Source organism: Xyrauchen texanus, chromosome 16 (genome assembly GCF_025860055.1).
Source record: "Xyrauchen texanus isolate HMW12.3.18 chromosome 16, RBS_HiC_50CHRs, whole genome shotgun sequence".
Taxonomy (NCBI): domain Eukaryota; kingdom Metazoa; phylum Chordata; class Actinopteri; order Cypriniformes; family Catostomidae; genus Xyrauchen; species Xyrauchen texanus.
The window spans coordinates 207,796-232,150 of record NC_068291.1 but is presented as its reverse complement, the minus strand read 5'-3'; the positions used below and the strand labels follow the sequence as shown (position 1 = coordinate 232,150).

At 39.6% G+C, this 24,355-nt stretch overlaps 1 protein-coding gene across 1 annotated transcript in view; it reads right to left on the bottom strand.

The window, feature by feature from the left end:
- Window positions 1-1,611: 1,611 nt before the first annotated feature.
- The window catches only part of spred1 (sprouty related EVH1 domain containing 1), a 79,370-nt gene continuing 56,626 nt past the window's right edge, over window positions 1,612-24,355 (bottom strand). Inside the window, exons 4-6 of the mRNA XM_052145712.1 lie at window positions 10,343-10,392; window positions 7,291-7,443; window positions 1,612-3,950 (exon numbers count right to left, since the gene is read on the bottom strand). Coding sequence (XP_052001672.1) covers window positions 3,309-3,950; window positions 7,291-7,443; window positions 10,343-10,392 — 845 coding nt within the window. The 3' untranslated portion in view covers window positions 1,612-3,308. The remainder of the gene's footprint in view (window positions 3,951-7,290; window positions 7,444-10,342; window positions 10,393-24,355) is intronic.

Sequence of the window (24,355 nt, the reverse complement as noted above, 5' to 3'; positions counted from 1 at the left end):
TAAATGGAGATGATTTAGTACTATAGGTACTCTCTCTAGAAGTGGCCATTAGATATTCATCTGTCCACAGTGAGACAAACTGTCTATAAATGGAGATGATTTAGTACTATAGGTACTCTCTCTAGAAGTGGCCGTTAGATATTCATCTGTCCACAGTTAGACAAACTGTCTATAAATGGAGATGATTTAGTACTATAGGTACTCTCACTAGAAGTGGCCGTTAGATATTCATCTGTCCACAGTTAGACAAACTGTCTATAAATGGAGATGATTTAGTACTATAGGTACTCTCTCTAGAAGTGGCCGTTAGATATTCATCTGTCCACAGTTAGACAAACTGTCTATAAATGGAGATGATTTAGTACTATAGGTACTCTCACTAGAAGTGGCCGTTAGATATTCATCTGTCCACAGTTAGACAAACTGTCTATAAATGGAGATGATATAGTACTATAGGTACTCTCACTAGAAGTGGCCGTTAGATATTCATCTGTCCACAGTTAGACAAACTGTCTATAAATGGAGATGATTTAGTACTATAGATACTCTCACTAGAAGTGGCCGTTAGATATTCATCTGTCCACAGTTAGACAAACTGTCTATAAATGGAGATGATTTAGTACTATAGGTACTCTCTCTAGAAGTGGCCGTTAGATATTCATCTGTCCACAGTTAGACAAACTGTCTATAAATGAAGATTAATTAGTACTGTGGATACTCTCAATAGAAGTGGCCATCCAGCCAAGATGACTCAAAGGACACAAAGCAGAATGCTCAATGAGGTAAACAAGATCCCTTGAGTGACAGATAAAGACTTGAAGGAATCATTGGGACTGGTTAACATCTCTGTTCATGAGTCTACTATTCAGAAATTATTAAACAGGCATGTGTTCATGGCAGGACACCATAAACGAAGCCGCTACTTTCCAACAAAAACATTGCTGAGTCCCTCAAGTTTGACAAAGACCACCTTAAAAAATGTTTGTGGACTGATGAAAGTTAGGTTGAATTGTTTGGAACGAACATGCAGCAGTACATATGGTGTAAAAAGAGCACCGCATACCAACATGAAAACATCATGCCATCTGTGATGATTTGGGGCTGAACCTCTTGCCATCATCGAGGGAAAATTAATTCCCAAGTTTATCTAGATATCCTACAGGATAATGTCGGGGTGTCTGTGCACCAGCTGAAACTCAATAGAAGTTGATCAATGCAGCAGGACAATGACCCTAAACATCAAAGTAAATCCACTACAGAATGACTTCAAAAAAAGAAAATCCACTTTTTGGAGTGTCCCAGTCAGAGTCCAGACATTAACCCAATAGAGATGCTGTGGAATGACCTCAAGAGAGACACCAGACATCATAAGAATATGTCTGAACTGAAGCAGTTCTGTAAGGAAGAATGATCCAGAATTCCTTCTGAATGTTGTGCAGGTCTAATCCACAGATACCAGAAACACTTGATTGAGGTTATTGCTGCCAAAGGAGGATCGACCAGTTATTAAATTCAAGGATTCACTTACAGCACTGTGAATGTTTAATGGGATGTGTTCAATAAAGACATGAAAGATTATTATTGTGTGTTGTTAGTTTAAGCACATTGTGTTTGTCTGTACTTGTGACTTTAATGAAGATGAGATCACATTTAATGAGCAATTAATGCAGAAAAAGCTAATTCCAAGGGGTTCACATACTTTTTCTTGCCACTTTAGATTGCGCAGGGTTTGTGTGTATACATTTGTATCTATCTGTGGTGTAAAATCAGAGCAGAAATGTTATTTTGTAGCTAAATCGCTTTTACAAGATAGTTTGTCTCTTTTAGAATTAATTGCTAATTGAAGTACCTTGTTAGACTCATAATGAACACCCTTCAATAAACACACTTATGATCAGTGTTGGGTTAATTCACTGCAAATTAAAAATTACTTTAAGAAAGATTACTTGATTACAGATTACTTGACTAATTCATGAGAAAAGCAATCACATTACTAATTAATTTACTTTTAAGTTACTTAAAATTTAGTTTTTCTGCACATACAATTTAAAGTAATGTCTATATTTCCTTTTCCACTGATTGTTCTCACATTAATTTCTCTCTTATAATGACTCTGAAGTAACTTCAGAGAAATACAAACAGACATGCATTATATGAATAATTCATCTTTTAAATGTATTCTACTAAATAATCTATAACCCATTGTCAAGTATTTCAGAGTAATTTACTTCATTGAGTCAATGTATAATCTGATACCAAAATGTAATATGTAATGCACTACTTTGTGTATAAAAAATTAACTAATTAGTCTGTAATCAAATTACACCCAATACTGCTCATGATGAAAGCCTGATATCTCACGACCCAAACTACTAAAAAACTGTTTTTGAAACTGAAAAAAACTGTTAAGTGCACTGTAAATACAACAATTCCTGTAAATATGTCAAATTGTTCTCTTGTTTTGGACATTATATATATATATATATTTTTATACTAGCGGCCAAAAGTTTGGAATAATGTTCAGATTTTGCTGTTTTGAAGGAAATTGGTACTTTAATTCACCAAAGTGGCATTCAACTGATCACAAAATATTGTCAGCACATTACTGATGTATAAGACAGCATCATCACTATCTGAAAAAAGTCATTTTTGATCAAATTTAGACAGCAGCATCACTCCAACACCTTATCCTCGAGTAATTGAGTGATAAACTGATCATTTGGTACAAGACAGACTCATTTATGACAAGTGCTACAGGAAGTGTGGGGTGAAACTGACAAACTGACCGCTAGAATAACAAGGATCTGTAAAGCTGTCATTGCTGCACATGGAGGATTTTTGATGAGAACTCTTTGAAGTAGTTTAAGATGTTCTGAACATTTGTTTTTAATTGTAATAGTAATTTTTCATGTTATTAATGTCCTGATTATACATTGTGATCAGTTGTATGCCACTTTGGTTAATAAAAGTGCCAATTTTTCTGTGCTAAATCTTGTGCTTAAGAACTGCAGATCCACACACAAAACCAATCCCTTTTAGCATTCTCATACAGTACATCCTGTTTTATGCACAATTTGTATTAATTGTTTGTTAGAATCATTTGATCTCTGTACAAAAGACTACATTTCTTCACATAGTTTACACAGACTGTGTGGTGTCATCGAGCGTTGAAGAACTCTCTCCTTGAGACGTGTCGAGCTCTGATCTGATCAACTGCTCGTATCAGCGGCTCAATCAAACCTCTGGTTGCGAGGAACGCTTCACGAATGAAAGGCGAATGAAAAACACAGCAGCAGTCGTGCAGGCACTCACCCCGTGGCCTTGTGTTTTCCGCCGCAGCAATGACACGCCTCCCCGCAGGTGTGACACGCGTGCAACGGTGGGTAGCAGCACATGCAGGGCGCGATGAGCGACAGGCCGAGTAGAGCGAGCCAGCGCACACAGAACTGCTCCTCACTTGTGTCGCAAGAGCACGGGTCCGAGTAGTCGCCCTCAGAGTCAGACATGCAGTGGTACAGCATGCTCTCAGCACATTGCATGCAGCTCAGCTTATAGATGCACTGCCTGATGGGGTCGGGCGCGTCCTGACACCGACCGCGGCAGTTGTCCTCGCGATTGAACATCTCGCGACAGTAAATGCAGCGCGAACGCTCGCCATCCTCGCGCCGCCGGGACGTCTTGGACTTGAGCATTGGCGATGGCTGTTGCGTCTTTATGGAGTCTTTGGCGCTCTCGGAGGTCTCTGGGTACAGATACGCACACTTCTTCCAATCCGGTTTGGAGAAGGTGCTGTTGAAGTCCAGATCCTCGAACTCACCATCTTGTTTCCACAGGACGGGGTGCCGGTAGTCCTCGTAGCCTCGGATCAGAACGTCCTTACGGGGATTAATGCGAACGATCTCCTCGTCGTCCATCTGAAAACTCACGTGGCGGATCGTGTTGAAGGAAACCTGTAAAGATGACAAACATCATGTGAAACATTAATGAAAAATACTGAATGACAGTTTTATTATGGTGGCTTGACAAAAGCAACATACTGTTATTCTGCAGACATGGTTCAAGGTTCTTCCAAATCCTTAAACCAAAATGACCACCTGTAACCTCATAGACCTCATCATCTTACTGTCTATCTATCTGACCATTTTAAAGTGTAAAGATTTGTAAAAGTTATTACTTTCAGACAAGTGTAAGAGATATCTCTACAAATTGTTCAATCTAGATCATTCTATTGTTCTTCTTTTTCCTCTTTAAATCAGTCCGTCCATGATTCTGCAATCTTGCAATCACAAGAATAAATCAAAATTCAACCACTCTCTGCATTATTTGAGTTAGATTGCAATTTTGTATCTATATAAACTATGAAACGAGGACTTTGAGTTAATCACTTTTCTCTAAGTTAACAGCGGCAAAACATTTGCTCCAAAATGAGACACAGTTAACCCCTTACACCCTGAAGGCTTTTTTAAGGATTTAATACTTAAATGACATACCAAAATGTAAAATAGCAAAGAGAGTCAAAAGCATGGTCTACATGTTTAGAAAACCTTTTTGAAGTAAATATACACGCTCAGAGACACTCATGATATGCTGACAGAGACACAAAACATGAGTGCTAAAAATACACTTTTCTGGTATTATTCATGCACTTTGGTGGTGTTCTCCAACATGCTAACTATACCAGGAAAATAATCATTTGTTTATAGTACAATGCAATCCAAAGATATAGCATAAGGAACTATGATTCCCAAAGTGTCCAAAAACATCTCCAACAGGCTTGATCGAACACTAAAACAGAACATTGGAAAACTATGAATGCTTAAAATGATGTCAACTAAGTCAATAAAGATACAATTCTGATCACTTTGGCTTCTTATTCAATCACTTTTGTCTTTGTATGCGTGATCTGGGCATATTTACATCACATGGGGGACCTGGATGTTTCCAAATATGGAATCTGACACCCTCTAGACAGCCATTGAGGACGGTCTGAAACTTCTATGACATGACCAAACATGTTTCAGTGAATCGATCCTAGAAAAACCGTCGTCATAGAGACGCCATTAGTGATGGCCATCATAGCTTGTCATGACACTCTTTGACAAATAATTCAGGATCTACTCATTATATTACGTCGAGTGTGGGCTTGTTTTATCCAGAGCTGTCTGTTGTGATATGCCATTTCAACACCAGTTTAATGAAGTTATGAACCAAAATGTGATGAAAATTCTGTTTATCTGTTTATTATACATGTTGATTTCACTAGTTTGGTCTTTAAGTGAAACACATTTGCTCGTTATATTCTACTAATCAAGAACTTTTTTAAAGATATATAACACATGGCTGTGTGATCTTTAACTGGTTCTAAATATAATTATTGTGATCGCAAATTTGTGATTAATGAAAATGGAGCAGTTCCACTTTATCAGCTAAAAGTCGTAATTGAGAATTGGTCAAATCAGCTATATTCATTGTAACGATGAGAGTCTAATCTTTAAAATGACACCTATTTTGTGCAGATCAAGCAACTGGATGTTGAATATTACCATAATATTAATATTTTTTGTGACCAGGGTCTCCTCTCGGCTCCGAGTGCAAGAGGTTAATCGCACAGCTGCGCTCTATCATGAGTGACAGATTAAGCGGCTCATGCCACTGGGTTTCATTAACACGTGTGTGTGAACACACAATGATCAAGAACATTTGCCACTACACCAATGTTAAATTAAAGTGCACCTGGAGCCACATGTTTTATAAATCATAGCAAGCGTTTAATCTTCGCGAGCTGCTCTGTGTGCGGTCTGCACTTTTGCAAAGTAATAATGACATAATGCCTAAAGATGCAGTCACATTTAGATTTGCATGGAGAAATTCCAGTAATTCCAGAAATATATTCACCCATACGATCATTCATTTCACTCAATGACTTCCCTTACAGAAACTGTAAACTAGCTGCAAATTTGCATTATTTTCACATGCAAATGAGCTTTTGATTCACCATAAATGTTTGCTAGAAGTTTGCAGCTCTTCACCGGTAGTGGAGAACCTCTGGCAAACCTCTGGCAACAGTGGACATTTCCCTGCAAGTTTGCCGCAAAGCTCATTTGCATGTGAAAATGATCAGTGGAGAACTTGCGGCACGTTTGCATGAACTCTCGGTTTTGTAATGGCTCCTGTGGTGAATATTTCCCCCTCGATGAATTCACATGGAGTTCAAGTTTGGTGAACTTTGACAGGTGATTTCACAGCGTTGACCAATAGGAGGTTGCTGGTTTGGCAGTGACCTCTGTGCAAGTGGTTAGTCTTTTTTACATTTACATTTATACATTTGGCAGATGCTTTTATCCAAAGTGACTTACAGAGCACTTATTACAGGGACAATCCCCCCGGAGCAACCTGGAGTTAAGTGCCTTACTCAAGGACACAATGGTGGTGACTGTGGGGATCAAACCAGCAACCTTCTGATTACTAGTTCAGTGCTTCAGCCCACTACACCACCAGCACCACTCCTTTTTAACTTCACTCACACAGAGAATAAAGAACAGCATTATAAAAAGAGTCTCCTTGGCAATCTTCTTGGTAAATGTGACCGCACCTTTTTGAATCCTTTCTTATGGTTTTAATTTAGTTTATTGCAGGTCTACTCTTTTTACCTTACCAAAGTTTAATTGCGTTGTCTGAGGCAGAACACTTTAATATACAAATTATTAAGGGTCCATATCACACATTTCACTTCTTAAATGTATAGTATTTGTGTGTGTATTTACTATTTTTTCTTGCTAACTGCATATTCAGTTATTATACACTAAAATATTTAAAAGTGCAAGTTTTCACTGCAAAATGACTCAAAACAGCCACAAATGGCATTGCAATTATTGAGAAAAGCCACAGCAAATTCAGTCAAAAAGTGAGTTTTAGAGAGACCGATTAAACACAAACATTGTCTCAACAGCCCATATCGTTTTTCACAGTCTCCAGAACAGTGTTGGGTAAAAGTTACTCAAAATGACTGTGCTTGTTTACATACACCAGAAAGCTGTGTAGCGTTTCACAGAAAAGTGTGTGTCTATATTTCCTCCTGGTTCATTGTCAAAGTCAAACACACTCAGCAACACACACTGAAACTCAAACAGAATTCATGTTTAAATTCTACATAAACAATCCTATTTTACAAATGTGTAAACTTAAATGAAAGTCAGTAATTGTAATCAGATTACACCCCACACAGTCTCAGTGTTGTTTAGTTACGTCGGTCTAATAACTCTAATGTTGTCGTTGTGTTTGCGGCTATACCTGTGGCGGTGGATATCTGCGGTTGGCAGAGTGACTCTCATTAAACAGTTCGACTCGAACGTAAGATCCTCGGAAGGCTTCAGTGGACACGACACCACGAGGAGAGAAGACGTCCCGTACCGGCGTACACACAGATGGAGTCTCCTGATTGGCCTATCATGAGGAGAAACAATCCATTACACACTTTTACTCAAGTTTATTCATCTAAAACCATCTGTTTATTACTCATAGATATCTGAAATGTCATCTGTCCATCAGAATAAGAGTTCTGCAGATAGATTCTTTTCATGTGTGTGAGTGAGTGTATGAGTGTGAGAGAGTGTGTGTGTAATGTGCGTGTGTTTGTGTGATGTGCGTATGTGTGATGTGCGTGTGAGAGAGTGTGTGTGTGTGTGTGTGCTGTTTGGGTGAGTGTTGGGTTTAGGGGTTGTGTTGGGTTTAGAGGGTGTGTTGGGTTTAGGGGTTGTGTTAGGTTTAGGGGTTCTGTTGGGTTTAGGGGTTGTGTTGGGTTTAGGGGTTGTGTTGGGTTTAGGGGTTGTGTTTGGTTTAGGGGATGTGTTGGGTTTAGGGGTTGTGTTAGGTTTAGGGGTTGTGTTGGGTTTAGGGGTTGTGTTTGGTTTAGGGGATGTGTTGGGTTTAGGGGTTGTGTTGGGTTTAGGGGTTGTGTTGGGTTTAGGGGATGTGTTGGGTTTAGGGGTTATGTTAGGTTTAGGGGTTGTGTTGGGTTTAGGGGTTATGTTAGGTTTAGGGGTTGTGTTGGGTTTAGGGGATGTGTTGGGTTTAGGGGTTATGTTAGGTTTAGGGGTTGTGTTGGGTTTAGGGGTTGCATTGGGTTTAGGGTGTGTGTTTGGTTTTGGGGTTGTGTTAGGTTTAGGGGATAGAATATATAGTTTTTACATTTTAATAACTATTATGTCTAGTGAAAGTCCCCATAAAACGTGGAAACACAACGGTGTGTGTGTGACTAAATGAGGTGCCCAGTCACCATTGCGGCACACTTTCCATATCTCTCCTGCTGCTTTCTAGCAACAGTGCTGTGATTGGTTGTGCAATTGCACACTGTGTAATAGACACACATTTATACATTCTTGAATCTGTGAATTAATAATAGCACAGCAGACGACACACACACTTCCACAGCAACACTCCCTCTGAGTCCTGATCTTATTAATGGCAGGTCTATTTCCACTCTGTGTGAAATAAACACCTCATACAGGACCAGAAAGAGACACTCGCACACAAGCTGTGCTGTGCTGTGATGTACTATAGTACATCAGGCTTTGTGTCACACATTTGCAGCAGTGACACATGGGTAACAAGTGCTGCTGTACAATGCTGAACAGGCTGATGGAGGTTATCTCTCTCTGATAAGATGAGTTTCAGGAGATCTGATCACATGTGGACAGTGCTGAATACAGGTAGAAACAGGGTCCAAAATGTTTTGTGATCGAAAGCCACATTCCACTGCAGGTAGTAAAAAATGCAGAAAAAATGCAAAAGTGCACCCTTTTTTTTGTCCTGTATCATCCTGCAATAACACACTGACGTAATGAGTGATGCATTGAAATCATATTCAAACACAAGACCTCACATGAGACACATTTGAAAAATTAAGAACTAGCCCCAAAAAAAACGCTCGTGTGTGAAACTACTTTCTTATGCCACATCATCTGCTGTTGCTGGTTTGAAAGTTGCGCCCAGTCCTGTTACTAATACAAAAATGTCAATTCAGAACTAGTAATGATAACGTCACTCTGTTTACATTTAATATATAATTTACCAACTATAAATGTAATTAATGTTAACAAATGATACATCTTTTCAAAGGTCTAAGGGTCCAACATTAATATCCGATCTCTGTTTCACGATAGCAATGCTCCAGAAACAGCAATTTAGTTATTTGTGCCAGGAGTATAAATGAAACCATGCAATATCAAAATGGGACTTCATACCTTTATTATGAAAACATGATCGCCGATGAATCACACTTGGGTCAATCGTCCATGACAAGCGTTCATTAAAAAACATCCAATAGCACTTTTTGTCCATAAAAGTGATAAATCTGAGAAATATTGATATATTCTCCATTGTTTACATGAGATCTCTCCTGTATGAATTTCCCTTTATCATTGTTCTTCAACAAATTGCAATCTGAGGAGCATTCATGTTGTAAAACTGTATATGATCTTATATATTAGAGTCTCATAAACAAAACCAGCCTGTCTCCAAAGTCTGTTTTTAAAAATGTGGCGTAGTTTTATTCATAATAGTCGAGCAGTGCCGTTAGATTTAGTGTCGTCTTGAGAGGCGGAGTCTTAATTTTACTCTGAACACTTCCAGAGATTTTACAGAGATTAAAGCTGCAGGAACTCATTTATTATTAAATCATCTTCAGATTAGAAACGAAACTTCTTTAGACTCGTATTTCTGGGGCGTCTTGACACTTTTATTATAGTTTTTTTAGATTATAAAAACATGTTTAGCACAAAATATGTCCATTACTATAAACTTCTGCTTCTCTAACTTTAAAAAATAACAACATATATTAATTGTGAAACTTGTGAAATAATGCCCAAAGTGTCTTCTTTCAAAAGATACTACAACTATGTCCATACTCCAAAGGGTCCCGTAAATACAACCATTTAACTTCAGGTGTGTCATTTTCATGGTTTGTGCTCAAAAAGGGGGTGCACATAAACAGGTTAATATCGTCTGGTGAAATCCGCAAATTCCAAATACAGGAACTGATTTTAGACTTCGTGAAAATGTATTAACATTTATTAACATACAATACAACCACAGATAGCACAAACACTCCAACCCAAGCACACTGGCACGGAAATTGCACTTAGTATTAGCAATCTCATGAAAATCGGAGAAGATGCAGCACATGGGAAAATAGAACTCCATATCTCCATCAAAACATCTTCTTTGTGTTCCGTTGAAGAACGCCATACTAGTTTGAGACAGCATTAGGGTGAGTAAATGATGAGAGAACTTTTGGGTGAACTTTAATAAAAAAAAACACAGATGTTATGATCACATGACTCACCTGTGAGGATGTATCGTCAGGAGCTTCTGTGTCCCTGTACAGCAGGCAGCCTGCAGGTGAATATCACAAACAAACAGTCAAATCAAATTAATTCATACAACTGGACTTTATATAAAAAAGATGCAATGAGAGCCGTGCGTTATTGTGATTTTACCATGGGAAAGGACAGATTGTTCTTAGGCACAGAATAAGTCTATTACACACTACTGATGTCCGGCTTCGGCAATTGGAGATCACTATTGATTACTGTGGCATGGGGGCGTGGTCGTGTATCGGAGAACTGGCGAGAACCGGCTTGACGATATAAATAATAGTTTTAATGATAAACTTAAAAGAAGACATAAACACACACATGACGGACATGTCCGCTAACGATCTCTCTCTCCCTCTCTCGACACTTGGCGTTCCTTAAATGTCTCTCTCCGTATCACTATAACAAGACACAGGTGTTAGAGGTAATTACAAACCAGGTGACAAGCCTTACCGCTCTCTCTCTCTCTCCCGCAGACCGACACGCGACCACGCCCCCATGCCACAATTACGTTAAAGAGGTGTGTGAACTTGCACAAACGATGTCAGACAAGGTAATGTGCTGTTTATCAGGGAATGTGCCACTCTCCTCTCTAGTACTTTGGCTCATAGTCTCAATAGTGATAGTATTTGACTAACTGGGGCCAAGGTCAGGAAGCAGACAAACTGGTTAATCATGTCAAATTAGAAAATAACAACATTTAATAAATGTTGGGCAACTAAACATTAGATCCCTATAATCCAAAAAACTAACTATAAATGTAACGATAACAGATCATAGTTTGGATTCATTTTGTTTGACTGAAACCTGGCTTAGAGTTAGGTTTGATGACATTAAACTACATAGATTGAAAATAAATAAAACTAAACAAGACTACAAGAGAATAAAGAATCATAAACCCATTTACGTACCATGATTATCGTCTATATAGTTTATACCTTGTATTATGTATGTAGGTCACCCGTTGTACTGTTCAGTGCTTTAAATGATTTGCTTATCTTTTTGCACAGTTGTTTGTATCTTTTAAAGGTTTTACTGTTTGTATTATGTAATGGTGTTTTTATTTGACCTCTAGTCTATTAGTGAACTTTTTTACGTTCATCATGTGTACATAGTACTATCCTACGAATCACAGCGTTGTTTGAATTACTAGTTCAAATCAGTGTTTTTTTGTATTTGTTTATTGACATATGGTCATACAAAGGTATGAAAAAGCAACAACAACAAAATGCAGTGGAAGTTAGCGTTAAACCAATCTCTTATGCTGTCCTGTTTTCTCCATCTCTTACAAATCCGAGCACATCTTGTCCATGTGAAGTTTTCCACAACAAAACAGGATGATACAAATCAACATCAAATTTTTCACAGAGCAGTTGTTGCATCAAGTTCAGGTGTCACCGCAACAACAGCATTACATGCTACTGTCAAAGCTTATTTAAATAAAGTTCGTGTTTTTGTATCCCTGGTGGAAAAACGACACTTGGAATTTAAACGGAAGAGGTATAGTTCCACAACAAACTGAGATCAGGTACTAGTTTCCACAATTGTGTGGTAAAGCATGTTTTTGGTGTTACTCAGAGGTCAGGATAAAAGTTTCATTCTTTTAAAGTGCTAATGCTTAACGTGACCTTGTCAGGTGTAAGTAACAAATTCAGTTTTTTTTTTTTTGTTACTGTATACAAACCTCGGGGCCCTATACAGACTCCCTTAAAGCATTTGCAGATTTGATATCACATCTAGTAGTTACTGTGGATAGAGCTTTAGTTGCTGGTGACTTCAACATTCACATAGAAAATGACAAGAAAGCATTTATCGCTAACCCCATTAAAGATAGCTTCACAAATAATCTTCCAGATCTGCCACAGAAAATTGTCAGAACAAGCACAAGTATGGAGTGCCGCAGGGCTCTGTATTAGGTCCTCTGCTTTTCTTCTTGTATAGGCTTCCCCCTGGGAGACATAATCACAAACCATGTAATTAGTTTTCACCGTTATACCAATGATACCCAACTTTATATTTCCTTTTGACAACACTATTGCCCAGCAACATATACTCAGATTACCCAATTAATACAAGACTTGTATTACACATGGATAAATAATATTGGCATTATATTCATGCTGTATTTAGGTGAACTGACTCCCCCAACTGAGCCTGGTTTCTCACAATGTTTTTTTCTCTCTATTAACTAACATTTTTAAGGAGTTTTGGGTTTCTAACCACAGTTGCCTATGGCTTGCTCACTGTTGGCCTAAAGACAAATAATTTTTAAGGCATGATTTTTTTAATCTAGTTTTTCCTTTAAACTGCAAAATTAGGATTTTAAGACATTACAGCACGATTTCTAGTAAAGCTGCTTTAAAACGATGTGTGTTGTGAAATGCGCAATACAAATAAATACCACAGCCTTGAGTGCTCATTTGATTTTATAAAAGGAGCTCTGAAATCTGTAGGAAACACTGCAATTAATTTTTTTTTTATTGTAAAGTGTTATCCATTTATTCATATTAATAATTAAAATAAACAATTATTCTGCCAAGTAATATAGTTCATAAGGCAAACTTTAGGCTGTTTGTGGCTGCCAAGCAAATTGGCACAATGTATTATGTATTATACAATGTACAATGTATTATACAACGGCTTTAAAGTGGCACATCCAATCAGAATTTAGAGTGAGAACTATAAATCAGTTTATTAATTGACATCATTACATATCTTGTTGTATTACAAATTTATACAATTTTAAATCTAGGTTCAATACTATCGTATATAAACTGAGAAAGCAGAGTAGATTGCATTTAACATTTGAGGTATAGATGATGATTATATCAGCTGTTAAACAGAGTTTTCCAGCAAGAGATTCCTGCCAGTCCTGTTCTCTCTATTGTAAGTTAAATGAGTCAGATTACTGAGACTCTCACCCTTTGTCTTTAATGGCTCTTGGAACCCCAGCCCCAGTCGTTGAATAGTTAGCCTGATTGGATTAGCATCTATGCATTTGAATAGTTATGCTGATTGGATTAGGATTGGTAACACTCTAGAGTCTAGGGCAGGTTCCTAAACCTGTATACTTCATTTGCATGCTTTGTTTAAGGTCGTCACCTAGGTGCTTTGTCTCCATTTCTAAGCACTGCCCTCTAAATGTATATAAACTACAATGTAAAGTTCCCTTCCTCAGATTTGATGACTGCAGCTACCGACAGCTTGTGTTCTCAATAAAGAATCCTGCTGAAGATACAACCAAGTCTCCTGGTCTTCGCTTCTGAGTTTCCAACAGTTTTGGTGCCGTGACCCGGATAGAGCTACTCATCTGAATCCAGATTAAAACTTCAAGGTAAACAAAGATCTGACTGCGTTCCAGACTGAATCTTTCTGTACAACCAAAGGTTGGTGATTGCCACTCTATCCAAAAGAACCTTTAAAACCAGTACACAGTTGTTATCCTCTGCGCCATCAGAGAAGAGTTAACAGACAGCTGTAGGGTTTGGTTAACTAAGTTATCCTCTAAAGTGTTCTTTTAGAGATGAAAGTTATTCTCTGTTCAGGCAGGGAAGATTAGCATTACGTGTTAATATTGGTTATCCTCTGTTTTGGCAGGGAAGATTAGCATTACGTGCTAATATTGGTTATCCTCTGTTTTGGCAGGGAAGAATTGGTTATCCTCCGTTTCAGGCAGGGATGTTTAGCATAAAGTGCTAGTAATTTGTGTTATCCTTTGCTCTGCCAAGGAAGGCTAACAGTAGTTGATCTGTGTTAACAAGTGTACCCTCTGTTGATCAGAGAAGTTTTAGTGTTTTTGATTGTGTGATAACAAAGAAACTCACAAACTATTTAGGAAAAATGCCAGACTGATCCCCACAACTGAAAAACGTGGTCTTGCGACTTCTTTGTGGTCAGATAGCGAATTCAAATCACTGTTAGGAGTACAAAGGAGTTAACCTAATAGTCACTGAGAAAGTTAGACAAGAACTAACTCAGAAATATGAGATTCATCCAGACAAGACTTGGCCGGTAGATGAATGTAAAAAGGTACTAGGAGCAAGTATTCGCAAGAACAATGTTAAAGGCATTATCTGTTGCCACAGAGAATTTGGTTATCACTAGCTACACAACAGTCTCCGTGTAACTCGGAGCTAGAGAAACAGAACAAAGAGCTCCATGCTAGAGTATCCTCTTTGACTAAGAAATTAAACTGCAACAAAGCTGCAGATAACAATACTGATAACAATTATCCTGACTTACAAACTTTCTTCGAAACAGATGTAGCCATCCAAAAAGTAACTGATGAGCCTGTAGATTCAGTAAGGGTATGTGGCGCTAGGAGAAGATCTCAGGGAATTGAGGAAACTGAAAGTGTTTCTCCCAACTCTTCTGTTGTCCAAATACAAACTGTTGCCAAAGCGCTAGGACCTAAAGATATAGAGAGACTATCCCAGAGCTTACCCTCAGCATGCACAAATTCTTCTGAATTTAGAAGAGCATTGATCAGCAAAATGCGACTCTACTACATGTCGTTGGCAGAAGTCACACAGCTGATGTCACAAATTCTAACTGAATCTGAATTCAACAGTTTTGTGTCTGCGGTTACTTCTGAACTGCGAGATGCCAGTAAAAGCGATTTGAGAGAAGGTATTTTTAAAATTCTAAAGAATATCATGGGACCCAAAATAGACTGGTCCAGAATCACTAACTGTGTACAAAGGAAAGAAGAAACTGTAAGTGAATACACGGAAAGGTTCTGTCAGTCAGCCGTAACTTACAGTGGAATAGTTGATGATTCTGAAAGTGTGTAAGATGACAAGGGACCCCTAGTCCGCGTCTGGTCAGATGGCCTTGTAGCCGAGTACAGAAGAGCCTTGCCATTCCTAGATCTAACTTGGTCTAACAGAACTCTCAGAAGTAACCTAGACAGGTTAGCTACATGGGAAAGAGATGCTGATGTTAAGGCCAAAGTGAGAGTTGCAGCAGCTACATTTAACAGAACAATCAAAACTAGGCTAAGCAAAATGCATCAGGAAGGAGTACAATGGGTCGAAGTGCTGCCAGCAGTACTGTGTAGTATGAGAGCGTCACCTAACAGATCAGTAGGACTGAGCCCTCATGAGATTATTACTGGACGCCCAATGCAGATGCCAGGTGTGATTGATCTTAGAAATGCTGATGTACACATGGCCTCAGATGCCCTGATCGCTTACTGTGAAAACCTCACAAAAGTCATGTTGGCAGACTCCACCAGAAGGTGAACACACAATCATCCCAGGTCAATGGGTCATGATAAAGTCATTGAGAAACAAGCCATTAGAACCTGAGTGGCACAGACTACATCAAGTGATGTTGATTACAGCAGCTGCAGTATTGTGTCAGGGAAGGAAAACCTGGACTCATGTGTCACACTGTAAAGTTGTTCCCCCACCTACAGGGATAGGATAGGACACGGACCAGTGAGGAGCCCAGGGAAGAACCGAATGCAATAGGCTTCGGGGGCCAACCCTGCGGTGAAGACTCCCTCATAGACCTCCCCCATCCACTAGTCCACCCTTACCTCACTGTTCTTTAGGTGTCGCAGGAATGAAGAAGTAGGGAAAGAAGGAACAACAATAGCAGGCTCGGAAAAGGATACATCCCTAGTGTTTGAACAAATACTGCTCTATTGTCTTTTGTTTTCTTTCTTACTCTGTGCAGATACCACTTGATGGCTGTCCCGAGACCCATATGCACTGACCTCCTCACCTGCGTATGAAGCCACACCCTCTAGAAAACAACTAGACCCACTGCTGAGCCAACTATCATTAAAAAAAAAAAAAAAAAAAAATACACAAAACAGAGCTACCGACAGCTCGTGTTCTCAATAAAGAATCCTTCTGAAGATACAACCAAGTCTCCTGGTCTTCGCTTCTGAGTTTCCAACAATCTATAGCTAAACAATACTTGATAATGGGGTTGTAGGTGTTGTTTTGGTTTCTACAGAATGTATGTCTTCTTGGAGGAGAACAGCAGACTGTTATAATGAAAGAAGTTTGACGTGTCTGTATGATCAGAGGTTTCTGTGGATCATGGCAGAAAGGCGACATCACACCTTGTTTAGCTCCGGTGGCAGTCGCTGTGTGCCATGCGTCCGGTTGCCACAGAAACAAACTGCGGTCTGAAGCGATGCATGAGGAATACTGAAGAAGCTGCTCACAGTGTTACACAACACTGGAACATTCCACAGCAGACACATGGAGATCACACATCTCATTGTAATGCGTCTCTCTACACCTGAGCCCACAGATGTTCTGGAAGCCTCTCTGCTGCGTCTGATATGTGATTAAATCACGTCATTTGAATTTGTATAGCACTTTACAGAAGATCAGGCATTAACAGAAAATTAACCTGCAATATTTATAAAGTCTTAAAGTCATCATTAATATTATTGTAAATTGTGTTTAAAAATAAATAATTCAATAAAAATGAAAATAAATTGATTACAGCATCGTTGTGTAATTCGCTTTGTCAGAATCAGAATCAGCTTTATTGCCAAGTATGCTTGCACATACAAGGAATTTGTCTTGGTGACAGGAGCTTCCAGTGCACAACAATACAAAAACAATACAAAAACAGCAGCAAAACATAGATAATTAAAAAATAAAAAGTAAATAATTATATATACGTACATACACTCAGACACACACACCTACATACATACCCACATACAAACACGTAGTGCAAATCTAACACAATTCTGTTATATAAAGAACAAAATAAAGTATATTATGTACAGCGCAATGTATGTAATGGCAGAAGTGGATATGTTGGATAATATGAATAGACTTAACTGTGTATTGCACATAATTTTTGTTCAATGGGGTGGCTTTAACGGTTCATGAGATGGATAGCCTGAGGTAAAAAACTGTTCTTGTGCCTGACGGTTCTGGTGCTCAGAGCTCTGAAGCGTCGGCCAGAAGGCAACAGTTCAAAAATGTAATGGGCTGGGTGAGTGGGATCCAGAGTGATTTTTACAGTCTTTTTCCTCACTCTGGAAATGAATAGTTCTTGAAGGGGGGGCAGGGGGCAACCAATAATCCGCTCAGCATTCCGGACTGTCCTCTGTAGTCTTCTGCTGTCTGATTTTGTAGCTGAACCAAACCAGACAGTTATTGAAGTGCAGAGGACAGACTCAATGACTGCTGAGTAGAACTGTATCAACAGTGCCTGTGGCAGGTTGAACTTCCTCAGCTGGCGAAAGGAAGTACAACCTCTGATGGGCCTTTTTCACAATGGAGTCAATGTGTGTCTCCCACTTTAGGTCCTGTGAGATGGTAGTGCCCAGGAACCTGAATGACTCCACTGCTGCCACAGTGCTGTTCAGAATGGTGAGGGGGGACAATGTTGGGGTGTTCATCTCCACAGTTTTGAGCATGTTCAGCTCCAGGTTTTTATGATTGCACAAGCGAGCCAGCCATTCAACCTCCTTTCTGTATGCAGACTCATCATCATCTCGGATGAGGCTGATGACAGTAGTGTCGTCTGCAAACTTCAGGACCTTAACAGAGGGGTCCTTGGTGGTGCAGTCATTTGTGTAGAGCGAGAAAAGTATTGGGGAGAACACACATCCCTGGGGGGCACCAGTGATGACTGTACAGGTGCTGGAAGTGAATTTCCCCTGTCTCACAAGCTGCTGCCTGTCCGTCACAAAGCTGGTAATCCACTGACAGATAGACGTGGGAATAAGGAGTTGGTTTAACTTAGTCCGGAGAATAGCTGGGATGATGGTGTTGAAAGCCGAGCTGAAGTCCACAAAAAGGATCCATTCATATGTCACTGGTCTGTACAGATGTTGCAGGAAATGATGTCAATCCCATGTTGACTGCATTATCCAAAGACCTGTTTGCATGATAAGCAAATTGAAGGGGATCCAGAAAGGGTCCAGTGATGTCCTTCAGGTGGGCCAACACCAGTCTCTCAAATGACTTCATGACAACAGACGTCAGGGAGACCTGAGTGAAGATGGGGGCCAGTTGGTTAGCACAGGATCAGAGGCACGCTGGTGAGACACCATCTGGGCCTGAAGCCTTCCTCATCTTTTGCTTCTAAAAGACATGGCACACATCATCTTCACAGATCTTGAGTGCAGGTTGAGTAGCAGGAGGGGGGTGGAGGGCAGGAGGTGTTGGTGTTTGTGTGTAGTGAAGGTCAGAGTGGGTGTGGGGTGTGAGATTGGACATTTCAAATCTACAGTAAAACACATTCAGGTCGTCAGCCAGTCATTGGTCCACCACAGGGTTGGGGGCAGGAGTCCTGTAATTAGTAAGTTGTTTCAGGCCACTCCACACTGATGCAGCATTGTTAGCTGAAAACTTGTTTTTCAGCTTCTCAGAGTAGCTTCTTTTAGCCACTCTGATTTCCTTATTCAGCGTGTTCCTGGCCTGATTATACAAGACTTTATCCCCACCCATGTAAGCATCCTCTTTGGCATGACCTGTGAACCATGATTTATCATTGTTGAATGATAAAAAAGTCCTAGTAGGGATGCAGATGTCCTCACAGAAACTAATGTATGATGTAACGTATCTGTGGGCTCGTCCAGGTCTGTAGCTGCAGCTTCAAAAGCACTCCAATCAGTGCAGTCAAAGTAGGCTTGTAGTTCCCGCTCATTGGTCCATCTCGTAACAGTCCTTACTACATGCTTTGTTTAATTTCTGCCTGTAGGTTGGAAGAAGATGAACCAGACAGTGATCAGAGAGTCCCAAAGCTACACGTGGGACAGAGCGATATGCATCCTTTATTGTTGTGTAGCAGTGATCAAGTATATTTCTGTCTCTAGTGGGGGCATATAATGTGTATTTGGGAAGTTCACGTGTGAGATTTGCTTTGTTAAAGTCCCCAAGAATAATAATAACTGAGTCCAGGTATTGTTGTTCTGTGTCTGTGATTTGATCAGCCAGCTATTGCAGCGCTATGTTCCCAGACGCGTTTGGAGCGATGTAAACACACACCAGAATAAACTAAGAAAACTCCTGCGGCGATGGGATCTGCTCTGAACAGCTGAAAGCCCGGCAGATGTAATGGACTGTCCCGAATGGCTTCACTCAGCTAGGTTTCTGTGAAGCACAGTGCAGCAGAGTTTGAAGTCCTTAATAGTACATGTGAGATGTAGTTTGTTTATTTTGTTAGGAAGAGAGCGGATATTCGCTAGATAAATGCTCGGAAGTGCTGTTGGAACGCCGAGCTGACGGAGCTTGACTAGCGCGCCAGCTCGTCTCCCTCGCCTGAGTCTCGTAGCACGTTTAAACAACACAGCTACGCCTCCGACTAAAATGTCCAGAAAAATGTCTAAAAACCGGGAAACGTTTATCAGGTATGTGCTGCCGAATGTTCAGCAGTTTGTCCCTGGTAAAACTGACTGGAAAAAGATTACTAAACACAGGACAAACAAACAAAAACAACAAAAGAATTGGAGAGCTCCACACCGAGGCGGCCATCTGCGGCGCCATCGTAGTTTATGACACACAGAGGCCCCGAAATGTATTCAGAATAAAATACTACATAGAAAAAGTATCTTTGCTTCGATTTAATAGGACTACACCACATTTAGAATCAAAAAGTCAGAAATAATTGTCATTTTCAAATAGTTACATAAAATTAAGTAATGAAATATAAGCTGTAGAATGGACATTTTATAAATGTACAGTCAGGTCCATAAATATTGGGACAGCAACACAATTCTAATCTTTTTGGCTCTATACACCACCACAATGGATTCACATCCAAATCAGGTGAACGGTGTAGGAATTACAACAGTTTGTATATGTGCCTCCCACTTTTTAAGGGACCAAAAGTAATGGGACAGATTAACAATCATAAATCAAACTTTCACTTTTTAATACTTGGTTGCAAATCCTTTGCATTCAATTACAGCCTGAAGTGTGGAACGCATAGACATCACCAGACGCTGGGTTTCATCCCTGGTGATGCTCTTCCAGGCCTCTACTGCAACTGTCTTCAGTTCCTGCTTGTTCTTGGGGCATTTTCCCTTCAGTTTTGTCTTCAGCAAGTGAAATGCATGCTCAATCGGATTCAGGTCAAGTGACTGACTTGGCCATTGCATAACATTCCACTTCTTTCCCTTAAAAAACTCTGGTTGCTTTTGCAGTATGCTTCGGGTCATTGTCCATCTGTACTGTGAAGCGCCGTCCAATGAGTTCTGAAGCATTTGGCTGAATATGAGCAGATATTATTGCCTGAAACACTTCAGAATTCATCCTGCTGCTTTTGTCAGCAGTCACATCATCAATAAATACAAGAGAACCAGTTCTATTGGCAGCCATACATGCCCACGCCATGACACTACCACCACCATGCTTCACTGATGAGGTGGTATGCTTTGGATCATGAGCAGTTCCTTTCCTTCTCCATACTCTTCTCTTCCCATCACTCTGGTACAACTTGATCTTTGTCTCATCTGTCCATAGGATGTTGTTCCAGAACTGTGAAGGCTTTTTTAGATGTTGTTTGGCAAACTCTAATCTGGCCTTTCTGTTTTTGAGGCTCACCAATGGTTTACATCTTGTGGTTAACCCTCTGTATTCACTCTGGTGAAGTGTTCTCTTGATTGTTGACTTTGACACACATACACCTACCTCCTGGAGAGTGTTCTTGATCTGGCCAACTGTTGTGAAGGCTGTTTTCTTCACCAGGGAAAGAATTCTTCGGTCATCCACCACAGTTGTTTTCCATGGTCTTCCTGGTCTTTTGGTGTTGCTGAGCTCACCGGTGCGTTCTTTCTTTTTAAGAATGTTCCAAACAGTTGATTTGGCCACACCTAATGTTTTTGCTATGTCTCTGATGGGTTTGTTTTGATTTTTCAGCCTTATGATGGCTTGCTTTACTGATAGTGACAGCTCTTTGGATCTCATATTGAGAGCTGACAGCAACAGATTCCAAATGCAAATAGCACACTTGAAATGAACTCTGGACCTTTTATCTGCTCCTTGTAAATGGGATAATGAGGGAATAACACACACCTGGCCATGGAACAGCTGAGCAGCCAATTGTCCCATTACATTTGGTCCCTTAAAAAGTGGGAGGCACATATACAAACTGTTGTAATTCCTACACCGTTCACCTGATTTGGATGTATATACCCTCAAATTAAAGCTGAAAGTCTGCAGTTAAAGCACATCATTTCAAATCCATTGTGGTGGTGTATAGAGCCAAAAAGATTAGAATTGTGTCGATGTCCCAATATTTATGGACCTGACTGTATGCGCTGCTTTTAGAGTTTTAGATCATGTGCTTAATGTGTGCTACCTGACCCACTTCATCCCAACATGAGTCAAAATACTATGGCCATTCAGCTGTGTTTTGGCTTTAATAAGTAACGTTTTATTTAAAAAATGTAAGTAAGGGTTTCTCGACCTTTTGCCCACTGCGATCCATGACCCATGGGGGTGGGGTATAAATGTATAGGTAATGAATTCATCTAGTTATACACTCACCTAAAGGATTATTAGGAACACCTGTTCAATTTCTCATTAATTCAATTATCTAATCAACCAATCACATGGCAGTTGCTTCAATGCATTTAGGGGTGTTGTCCTGGTCAAGACAATCTCCTGAACTCCAAACTGAATGTCAGAATGGGAAAGAAAGGTGATTTAAGCAATTTTGAGCGTGGCATGGTTGTTGGTGCCAGACGGGCCGGTCTGAGTATTTCACAATCTGCTCAGTTACTGCAATTTTCACGCACAACCATTTCTAGGGTTTACAAAGAATGGTGTGAAAAGGGAAAAACATCCAGTATGCGGCAGTCCTGTGGGCGAAAATGCCTTGTTGATGCTAGAGGTCAGAGGAGAATGGGCCGACTGATTCAAGCTGATAGAACAGCAAATTGCCTGAAATAACCACTCGTTACAACCGAGGTATGCAGCAAAGCATTTGTGAAGCCACAACACGCACAACCTTGAGGCGGATGGGCTACAACAGCAGAAGACCCCACCGGGTACCACTCATCTCCACTACAAATAGGAAAAAGAGGCTACAATTTGCAAGAGCTCACCAAAATTGGACAGTTGAAGACTGGAAAAATGTTGCCTGGTCTGATGAGTCTCGATTTCTTTTGAGACATTCAGATGGCAGAGTCAGAATTTGGAGTAAACAGAATGAGAACATGGATCCATCATGCCTTGTTACCACTGTGCTGGCTGGTGGTGGTGGTGTAATGGTGTGGGGGATGTGTTCTTGGCACACTTTAGGCCCCTTAGTGCCAATTGGGCATCGTTTAAATGCCACGGCCTACATGAGCATTGTTTCTGACCATGTCCATCCCTTTATGGCCACCATGTACCCATCCTCTGATGGCTACTTCCAGCAGGATAATGCACCATGTCACAAAGCTTGAATCATTTCAAATTGGTTTCTTGAACATGACAATGAGTTCACTGTACTAAAATGGCCCCCACAGTCACCAGATCTCAACCCAATAGAGCATCTTTGGGATGTGGTGGAACGGGAGCTTCGTGCCCTGGATGTGCATCCCACAAATCTCCATCAACTGCAAGATGCTATCCTATCAATATGGGCCAACATTTCTAAAGAATGCTTTCAGCACCTTGTTGAATCAATGCCACGTAGAATTAAGGAAGTTCTGAAGGCGAAAGGGGGTCAAACACAGTATTAGTATGGTGTTCCTAATAATCCTTTAGGTGAGTGTATGTTTATAATATAGCGGCCTAATATTTGTAGCCCAAGTAATTTCATAAATAAACTAACTTTTTCAAACATTAAACACAGTATGAAGAATATATATATTTATATTAAGAATTCTTCATTTTATAATACAATATCATACAAGCCTAAATAAAAGACTATAAATTAGGAATGTAACAGTTCAATTTTCTCATAGTTTGGTTTAAATTTTTCAAAGAGCCTCTTTCTCCCACATTCAATGCAATAAAGAAAACAGACATGATCAGTTCTGTTGACACTCCATGTGTGTTCAACATCACTCACCTGAGATATGTTCCAAATCAACAGAGATTAATCCACTATTGCTCCAGTGAGAACTCAAAGATTTAGCATTTGCATGAAGGCGTCTCAACGCCATTATTGCAGGATAATTTTTTTCCTGTTATGACAAGCTAATATGTCTGTTAAGCTATTAAAACGAGTTTGACAGATTCACGCTGATGAGATTGAGAGCGCATTCTTGATTGATAGACCACGCGTGTGCGCACATACTGTTTCTATGAACACGCCCGCTGACGGACCGCCCCTCTCATTAAACATGCTCGTGTAAATGTCAGCTGTAATAAAGTATATCCCCATTAAAATACCATACGTAATAAAACAAGATTTCATTAATGCTAAATTATGTAAATAACAATATTGAATAACTGTATGTAAAATAAATAAATCAATACTGATACAGCTGACTGGAAAAACACACATTTATTCATTTTAATATGGTATATATTTCGTATGTGTTGAAACTTGACAACATACACAGGAAAGTGCACCGTTAGATCGGTTTCATGCTGCAGACGTTTTTTAAGTTATGTTTTCTCCCGTAAATGTAAACGCACGTAAATGTCAACATCATCATATATGTCGAAAGGATTGAAGCCTGTCAATCAAAACATGAGTTCATTGATGTCATTCAGTGAGTCTGTGATTTATTCCAATATTTAGTTCACACGTAGGGTTACGTCCTACCTAAATTTAATGGTGCGATCCTTTAAGATATAGTAGTGTGTTAATTGTGACTTAGTGCCCATTTACGCCACAACTAGACTAAGTTGTAACGTACATATATCTGCTGCAACCGGCCCCGGCTGTGTTATTTTACTATATTTACACAGCATGTTATTATAAAGATTAATTTCAAATAAAAAAATCTAAAAAAGAATGCAAAGTTTTAATGAAATCAAATCAGTATTTTATTATTAACAGTAAAATAATTGAAACAGCCTAAATGTATTAAAAATACTCTTAAATGAAAATAT